Genomic DNA, 9,409 nt, shown 5'->3' on the forward strand with positions numbered 1-9,409 from the left:
TCTCTCAAGCCCCTGTGATCTGGGCTTCTCTTTGGCCCAGTCTTCCTTTGGGTGAGGTGACCTCTCAGACTCCAAGCCAGACCACCCATGCTTCAAAACCCTGTCCCTCCTCCCTGCCCCCTCCCCGAGCCCCCCTTTCTTCCCCATCCCCCCACCTCTCTGCTCACTCCTTTTGGACCGCCTCCTGCTCCTCCCACTCTTTAAAGGGAGGGCCAACCCACAGGAAACACGTTCCCCTGGAAGACTGCAGGGGGGACAGAGTTTGCCTGCGGGGGGCTCCTCCAGTGCCAGTGTGTGCACTGCCCCCCTTGACCAGGAAGCCCCTCCCAGCATGCCCTGCAGGGTGGGTCAGGTTTCTGCTGGGGATATGGTGGCCTCTGAGGACCAGAGGTAGGTGAGGACAGTGGGCCTCACCCCACACCTCCTGGACAGGTGGTGTGTGACAGTGCGATCAATGCTGCCCCACTTAAAGCACCTATTGCGGAGAAGCACAAAAGCAGACCTCCTACCCCTGCCCAGGAGCCCGAGGGAGCACCACTTTCCATCCCAGGGCAAATTCAAGGACATGCTCATACTGACCAAGGACTGGCTAACCCTCCAGTCTGATCACTGTAGGTGGGGGGGCACCCAAGACCAATTACAGAAAGTTCTGGGCCCAGGGCACTGCTCTGCTGGGTTATGGGGCTCATTCAGGCTCGAACAGAGGGGCCTGTGCAGTTTCTTGCCAGGCACACACCTTCACCAAAGAGCGATGGCTTCTGACACTCCAGTGTGAATGAACAGACCCCATGGTGCAAGTGTAGATGGCCACCCTCGAAGCACTGGCCGTGGCTGCCCCTGGAGCGCAGACTCCTACTTGGGGAGGATGTGAATTCACACGCTCACACATGCTGCACCTAAGGGACCACAGCCAGGGCCACTCTCCACCCTGCAGCCTTTGCCCAGCTCTGAGCTCCATCCCCTCTCTCCCAAGTGCCCAGAGCTCCTCACACCTTGGCCAGAGGCTGGCCCAGTGCATCCTCTGGTCCTGCAGAGGGCCCTCCACATCTGAGGGCTCAGCAGGCTCTGGGCCCCGGGCTTTCATCCCAGGGGAAACCAGCAGGGTCAGGATCCCAACCAGTTCTGGAGGGTTGGTGGGGCTGATGTGAAAGAAAGTGGGGAGGGGGAGGGGGAAGGGGGAGGGGGAAGGGGGAGGGGAAGGGGGAGGGGGAGGGGAGGGGGAGGGGGCTCTTGGCGATCTCCCAGGCAGGGCTCACTGAGCTCCCTCTTTCAGGGCAGAGCGTCAACCTGAGGGGAGCAGAGGATGAGCATGTGACAGGGACAGCTGACCCACTTCCACCATGCTTGGGACCCACGCCAGCCCCGCCTAACCGGTTGCTTCCTTTCCCCCACCCTCCCTCCAGGGCCCCCTCCACCTCCCGGATCAGTTTCTGCAGCTTCCCTCTGTCTTCAGCCACGGCTGTGGGGCAGGTGACAGATTCCATCTGCAGACTGACCTCTGCCTCCTCGGGGGCCTCACTCGACCACCCCCGTCAAGGCTTGAGACGTCAGCAGGAACCTGCTGCTGGGACTCTGCCCGAAGGGCAGGGGCTGGGACTCTGCCCGAAGGGCAGGGGCTGGGACAGGTGGAGTGGGCCAGACTGGGTGAGCTCTGGCACTCCTGAGAGGGACAGGCCCAAGCAGCCCCAGGGGAGCCTGTCAGACTGACGGTGCAAGCTGACCAGGGGCTGGCCTGGCTCCCACCCCAGAGTCGAGCACTGAGTATTTAACTGTCATCCATTTCCCAGGCTGAGTCTGACTGAGGCACAGATCAAATGAATCCATGATGACAAATTGTTCCTCTCAATGGACCAGATTCCACTGGCAAACACTCTGCTGCCTTTGGCGGCGGTCTTCCCATTGTCACCTTTGAACCCTCCTGGGTTCTGGGGCCTATGGATTGGCTCGCCACGTCGCAGGAGGCACTGATCAAGCTTCACATGCGTCATCTCTGTAATTCCGTGCTGCCAGGAAACAGGTCTCAGGGCGATAAGCCACCTGCCCCCGGTGACATGCAGGAAGTGCAGACCCACAGACCCGACACTGCCGCTCCAGTCCCTAACCCTGGGCTCAAATTCCCTTCCCAGAGATGACTGTGTCCACCCCTCATTAGACTCCTAAAAAGACCGCGCAGCTTCCAGGTGAGAGGTCAGTGCTGAGGCAGGGCGGGCTCTCCTCAGCCAGGCCAGCACTAGCCCTCCCTCAAGGCCATGCTTGCAGGGCAAAGCAAGAGAACACAGAAGCCTGGGCAGTGAACTACCTGGTGCCCTGCAGGATGGGTGGTCAGTGGGACTGTGGGTGGCCCTCAAGAGCAGGCTGACAGGCCAAGGGGGGCTTTGGGCTGCAGACCAGACCTTCTTCCTGCTCTGGTACTTGGGAGGGGCTGTTACTAAGGCACTGGTCCCAGGGTTCTCCTCTGGAATTCTGCCTGAAAGGCCCTCCACAGTCCCTCCCTGAGGCTTGCAACATCCAGGAAAAATGCTATTGAGTGCTGGCTTTCTCCTACCCCTCCAATGGGCCCTCGAGCCTTAAAGAAAGGGCTCCTCACCGGAGTCTCAGGGGCCTGGGGTCCAGCTGGGGTCCTTAGGCTTCCTACTACCTGCCTCTGACTGTACCTGAAGGCCCCCTGGCCTCCCTGGGTGCCCCTTGGCAGGAAGTTGCTCCCTGTCACTGCTTTCCCTGAGTGAAGGGCAAAAGGGCCTGCCTCCGGAGCCAGGCAGGCTTCCTGGGTTTGCCTACTATGAGACCTGACCCACTGGAGGCAGCACCTCCATTTCCTCCTTTGTAAAGTGGTAATAATAGCAGCCTGTAGGACTCAGTCGTTTCACGCAGGGGCCTAGACCGTGCTTTGCATAGTGCACTGCTGATGAATGTTAGCTGTTATTTACTGGACTGTGAAATGCTTCTGTTTCACTACTGTGGGCCTTTTTTTTTTTTTTTTTTTTTTTGCGGTACGCAGGCCTCTCACTGCTGTGGCCTCTCCCGTTGCAGAGCACAGGCTCCAGACATGCAGGCTCAGCGGCCATGGCTCACGGGCCCAGCCGCTCCGCGGCATGTGGGATCCTCCTGGACCGGGGCACGAACCTGTGTCCCCTGCATCGGCAGGTGGACTCTCAACCACTGCGCCACCAGGGAAGCCCTACTGTGGGCCTTTCTGAGGCCCTACTGTAAGCTCAGTGATGGGACCTCACCATGGAACAAGGCTAGGACAGACATTACCTGTTAGAGGATTCTGGAAGTCACCTGGATGGAACGCCCACCACCCCAGACCCACCCGGGCCAAGAACGCCCCTGTGAGTTCTCTGTCTTTGTGCAGCCCACTCCCCAGGAGTCCCTGGGTGTGTCGTACACAAACAGATTAATAAAGGCTTAGGGACAAAAAAGGTTTCGAGTGAAATACTTGTTGATGGATGAAAAGGAAGTTTGGGCCGGCAGAGAGGCCTTTCCTTGGTGGTGAGGAGGGGCTTCCAGAGGCAAGAAGGACCCCAGAGATGGAGAGGGTTATTGTCCGGGGACACAGAGAAGGTTTCAGGGCTGAGCTGCGGCCTGGGCCGGGGTCCCCACTCAGGCAGCCCGGCCTCCCCCTGACCTCTGCGCGGGCTTCTGCTCTCCCAGCCCCAGTCCCTCTCCTCGGTAGACCCAGCCTTAGGTAGCTAGGTGCGGGGGTGGGGGGCGGGGGGTGTTAGGGGAGAGGGCAGAGGGAAACAGAGGGGGGAAAGGAAGCCCTGTCTGCCTCTGCCTCCCCCACCCAGAAAAAGTCCGGACGGGGCCGGAGGGAAATGGCTGGGCCCCGCGCGCCTGGGGAGGTTGGAGGTGGGTGGGGTCCCGGTCCGCAAGAGTCCAGAGGGGCCGGCGACCCCAGGGAAGCCCCGCGGGGGAAACCGCGTCCCTGGGGGCGTGAGTGACCCTCGTGGGCTCCGAAGTCCTGACTCAGCCACTCACGCTCAGGCCGAGTGATCCTGGGCGGCTCCGGGCGCTCCCGGGGCTCGGGCGCCACCCCCGGGAAATGGGTAATTGCCGCCCTGCGCGGGGCTGAGGGCTCGGCGCGCGGCCGCGGGGATGGAGGGCCGGGGGCGCCGAAGGGGTTAAGGTACCTGGGCCAACGCCTACCCTCCCGGCCCCTCCTCCGGCCGCGGGGAAGAGGAAAGCCTCGGCGGGGGCGCGTCCCGGCCTCCGCCCATGCCCGCCCCCGCCCGCCCCCGTCCCGGTGCCCATCCCGGTCCAGGTCCCCGCCCGCCGTCCCCGAGCCGCGGTGCCCAGAGCTGCGATCCGCGCGCCCGGCTCCGCCGCCGCCCTGGACCGGGCCGCCATGTCTCTGTGGTGAGTGGGGCCGTCGGGCCGGGGGACCCGGGCTGGGGGCGCGGGGAGGCATGCCCCGCTGGGTGTCCCGGGCTGGCCTCACTTTCCCGGGCACAGATGGGCTGGCACAGCGGTGGCCGGAGATGCCCGGCTGTGCGCGACGCCTGCACCGGCCGGTCGGCGACCGGGGACCGCGGGGCCCGTGCGCTCAGCCCTCCCCGGCGGCGCCTCTGCTCCCCTACGCCCGGGCACCGAGGCACGCACATCCACTCCCGCACCCGGGGAGTTAGCGACGCAAGGTCTCGCCGGCAGCTGGGTCCCGTCCTCCATTCCGAGGGCCTCCTGCGTCCTGGGCGACCCCCGTCCTCTACCCTCAACCCCCGAGTGGCTCTCCTTCCTCCCGGGGAGCTCGTGCCTCCCGCCTGCCCACCTATCCCCTTCTCCTCTCCTCCCGTTGGGGGTTTTTTTCCCACAAATGAAGTGGGGTGGTGCAAGTGGAACCAGCCTGGAGTGGAGGAGGATGACCCCCTCTGTACTTCCTCCAGTCCGGCCTCCCGACCTGGGGTGTGGACGGCTTTGCCGAAACCCCCAGGGCGGGAAAGCCAGCCCGGAGCACTCCGCTCCCACCCCCTGGGAGGATCCGGTCTTGGGTCACATACCTGTCCCAGCACCTGAGAGGATCCAGTCTTCCTCCAGGAAATCTTGGGACCCCATGGAAAATTGCCGTCCATGGGGCTCAGCCTTCACTCGCCCCGGGTGCCTGCCGCCTGATCAGCCGGTCCTGAGGCCACTCCAGGCTGCTCTACCTGGTTCCTGTCTCACCACTTTACAGTCTGTCTCTCCCATATCTCCCCTCTTGGCACTCAGGGCCATCTCCCTGCTGGGCTGGCCCTGTGAGGCTACACTTTTCTGGCCTGCCCCCCCCCCCCACGCCACCGGAGTCCCCAGCTCCTATGTCTCCACAGGAGAGTACATGGCAGGGGGCCTGGCCACCCCCAGAGTGTGAGCTGAGGAGAGAGGGTCCTGGGGTCCAAGGGCTCAGGGTCCAGGGACTCAGGGCCCTGGCTCTGGCTCTGCGAGCACTCCTGGAAAAGAAAAAACTGATTTCTGCTTCCGAAAGGGGTGTGGTGAGGTTAACTTGTTATTAGGGACCCTGGAGAGTGGGGATACAGCTGCGAGCTGGGGGACTTCACCTCTCCTAGTGGGCGTATGGGGGCAGTGGGCATGCTGGGAGATGCTCGCCCCACTTTCAGGCCTCTGTCGACCGGGGGACGGGGGAGGGACAGGCTTCTTCAGGTCCCAAGTTAGAGCCGGCTCCCCAATGTCCCCCACACTTTTTGAGCAGGTGTACTCTCTGATGGTTCATCAGGCTTGCACAAAGCAAAGGGGGTGCCTGGGGGAGAGGTGGGGAGCAGGGCAGAGGTCATCCTCGGGGAATCACAGCATTCCCCCGACTCCATACCCACTGTGTGCCCGGCACTGCAGCTAGCGCTCCAATTGCATGCTATCCTCATTTCGGAAAAGAAGAAATCATGGCTCAGAGAGGTTAAGGGAGACCCACTGGACCTCTCCATTCAGCTTGTAATTAGCAGGACCAAAATCTGAATCCTAGCAGCCTGACTCCACAGTGTTTGTACTTAAGCTCTGTGCTGTGTGGCTCCCCTGGTCCTGGAGGAGGGAGGTCAGCATGAGAGAGGAAGCAGGACCCTCCTCTGACCGCTCAGGGGCCCAGGGACTTGAGTCTGTGTCCAGGGTCCACTTGCCCATCTGGGACTGCACCTCTGTACAAGGGGACTGACTCATCCTTTCTTCTCTCCTCTGTACCATCCTCTCCCCACCTCACTACCCGCCCCCACCCCAAGGAAGAGAACCATCTACAAGAGTGTGTGCCTGTCGCTGGCCCTGCTTGTGGCTGTAACAGTATTCCAGCGCAGTCTGACCCCCAGCCAGTTTCTGCAGGAGCCCCTGCTACCCACCCTCGGGTTACAGAAGGCCCAGAAACCAAGCGGACACCTGGTGAACCCTGACAGCTTCTGGAAGAACCCGAAGGATGCGGTCACCCTCACACCCATGGTTTCACGGGGGCCCCAGGCCTGGGATGTGACCACCACTAACTGCTCAGCCAATGTAAACTTGACCCACCAGCCCTGGTTCCAGGGCCTGGAGCCACACTTCCAGCAGTTTCTGTTCTATCGCCACTGCCGATACTTCCCCATGCTGCTGAACCATCCAGAGAAGTGCAGCGGCGACGTCTATCTCCTGGTGGTTGTCAAGTCCGTCATCACACAGCACGACCGCCGCGAGGCCATCCGCCAGACCTGGGGCCGCGAGCAGGAGTCGGCGGGCCGGGGCCGCGGCGCTGTGCACACCCTCTTCCTGCTGGGTACAGCCTCCAAGCAGGAGGAGAGGGCCCACTACCAGCAGCTGCTGGCCTACGAGGACCGCATCTATGGGGACATCCTGCAGTGGGACTTTCTTGACAGCTTCTTCAACCTGACCCTCAAGGAGATCCACTTCCTCAAGTGGCTTGACATCTACTGCCCCGACGTACGCTTCATCTTCAAGGGCGACGATGACGTCTTCGTCAACCCCACCAACCTGCTGGAATTTCTGGCTGACCGGCGGCCCCAGGAAGACCTGTTTGTGGGTGACGTCCTTCAGCACGCTCGGCCCATCCGCAGGAAGGATAACAAATACTACATCCCCGGGGCCCTGTACAGCCAGGCCAGCTACCCGCCGTACGCAGGCGGAGGGGGCTTCCTTATGGCCGGGGGCCTGGCCCGGCGCCTGCACCACGCTTGCGACACCCTGGAGCTTTACCCCATCGACGACGTCTTCCTGGGCATGTGCCTGGAGGTGCTGGGTGTGCGGCCCACGGCCCACGAGGGCTTCAAGACGTTTGGCATCTCGCGGAACCGCAACAGCCGCATGAACAAGGAGCCCTGCTTCTTCCGCTCCATGCTCGTCGTGCACAAGCTGCTGCCCACCGAGCTGCTTGCCATGTGGGGTCTGGTGCACGGCAACCTCACTTGCTCCCGCAAGCTCCAGGTGCTCTGACACCGGGCGGGCCGCCAGGGTAGGCTAGGGCGTGTGCCCTCGAGCCCCGGAAGGCATGAGGCTGCAAGTGCGAGGCCAGGGCACAGCCTTTGGTCTCCGCGGGGAGGCGGAGGGGTGGGCCTTACGTGTCCCCAGGTGTGGTGGGGTGCAGGTAGCCAGAGCTGAGGCCCGGGAACGTTTGGAACTGCCCAGACTGGAGACAGTCCTCTGGGGAGCGAGGCCACTGGCCCCTGGCAGCCCTCCTAACCTGGGTCTGTGGCCTGGCTCCCTCTGACCCGGTGGGAGGCCCTGGTGGCCTCTGGAGGAACCCTGTGCTCAGGTACCTGGGCTGGACCTGCCCCTGGATGGGTCTGCGGCTGCCCTCTCACCTTCACGGAGAAGATTCTCCTTCTCCTGTGAAATGCCTCAGTCTCCCCACGGGCCCAGGCAGCCCTTTCAGGAGAAGCTGAGCCCTGTGCAGGCACACAGGCCCTCTCACGCCCCTGGGTCTCCTGGAGACTGAGCCGCAGAAGGCCCTCAGCACACCCCCGCCCCCTGACCTACCTGGGGTTTGCTGCCCAGTCTACTCCCAGTTGGCTTCACTCCTAGCTGCGTCCTGTGATGCTCCCTCCGGCTCCCGTCTGTCTGGAAGCATGACCGGCCACTCTGACTACCTCAGCGATTCTCAGAACCTCTGGATGGGCTGCAGCCCCACCTCACCCCCTGACGCAGGGCCAAAGAGCAGTGCTCCGGCCCCAGCAGTCACGGTGCTGCCCACCCAGCCCAAGCCGAGGGCCCTCCTGCAGCCCCGTGAGGCCTGGCTCCCCAGCCGGAAACCAGCCGGTTCGACCCTGGAAGTGGACATTCCTTTACTAATGTGAAGTTTTATTTATGAAGAATTTGGAGGGAGAAGGGGCCAGGCCTCGGGAGAAGGTGGTGTTCTTCCCTCCACTTCCCTCATTTCAGCAAGACACGACCTGCCTCGGCCACTCTTCCACCCACAGCCACAACCCTGCCCCGGCACCCCCGTGCCCGTCCCAGCCCTGCTCCAGAACCCTGCCCGACCTGCACGCCTACTTCTGCAGGGCCTAAGCAGACCAGCGTTCGCCCCTGTGAAGGGACGGCGTGGCCCTCGTGAGCCGCCCCACTCAGGTTCAGGGGTCCTTGGGGGTGGCTGCAGAAGGATGCCACCTCGTATCAGGATCGAGTCACCTGGGAAAAGATTGAGGGGTCGACTCTATTTTCTCAATAAAAGGGGACTGATTTTCTTTCTGGTGTGAAAGTTCCTGTCGCCATCTCCGTCGGAGGGCCTGTCTGGGGCCAAGGTTGCTGGAGATTTCTGAAGACACAGCTCGTTCCTTGTTCTTGGCTGGTGGGTACACAAGGACCCTTTGAAGGACCTTAGAGGGAGCTGAGTGCCAGGATGAAAGCAGAGTCAAGAAAGACGCCCCCTGGGTGGGGAGCGGGGTGCAAGAGAGACCTGCCACCCGCAGAGTGTTCCCAGCGAGTGCCAGGCCAGAGCCACCCCGAGGCCGGCGCTGGAGAGAGTGGGGTTGGGTCGGGGGCGTGCAGGGCCTGGTGGGCTTCCTGACGTTCCTTCAGCCAGCCTGGAGCCTTGGTAAGGTTGACAAGCGGCACTGAAACAGTGCCTGTGTGGAGTCTGGTGTGAGCGGGACCGCACTGTGCAGGGAACCTCGGCCTAAACTGCGTACTTCCAGGCTGGCGAGGGCAGCCACCAGCAGGAGGAGGGGCACTGGGGCTGTAGTGGGCAAGACAGCAGCTCCCTGCCTGCGCCCAGTGGGTCACATGCCCTGAGAGGGTCACTTACTTATTAATGCCCACGCTAGGACTCTCCTCCAGGTGAGTGAGAGGAATGGCTAGATCCTAACGTAATGCACTGTCTTAGAATGTTAAGAATTTCACGACGGCACAGCAGAGAGTTAAACTGGGCACAGGGCCCTTCTGAGGCGGAGCCTTGTGACTGTACAGGTCGCTAGCCCTGTCTGTCCATCCCTCACCCTCTGAAGCCAGGGGC

At 62.5% G+C, this 9,409-nt stretch overlaps 1 protein-coding gene across 1 annotated transcript; it reads left to right on the forward strand.

The window, feature by feature from the left end:
- Positions 1–4,455: 4,455 nt before the first annotated feature.
- B3GNT7 (UDP-GlcNAc:betaGal beta-1,3-N-acetylglucosaminyltransferase 7) lies at positions 4,456–8,642 on the forward strand (the record flags this gene model as incomplete). The annotated part of the gene is made up of 3 exons (XM_079924374.1): positions 4,456–4,637; positions 5,206–5,340; positions 6,201–8,642. The coding sequence occupies 3 exons, from the start codon at positions 4,456–4,458 to the stop codon at positions 7,393–7,395; spliced, it is 1,512 nt and encodes a 503-aa protein (XP_079780500.1). The 3' UTR covers positions 7,396–8,642.
- Positions 8,643–9,409: the final 767 nt, after the last annotated feature.

This window comes from Stenella coeruleoalba (assembly GCF_951394435.1).
Source record: "Stenella coeruleoalba genome assembly, chromosome: 6".
Classification (NCBI taxonomy): domain Eukaryota; kingdom Metazoa; phylum Chordata; class Mammalia; order Artiodactyla; family Delphinidae; genus Stenella; species Stenella coeruleoalba.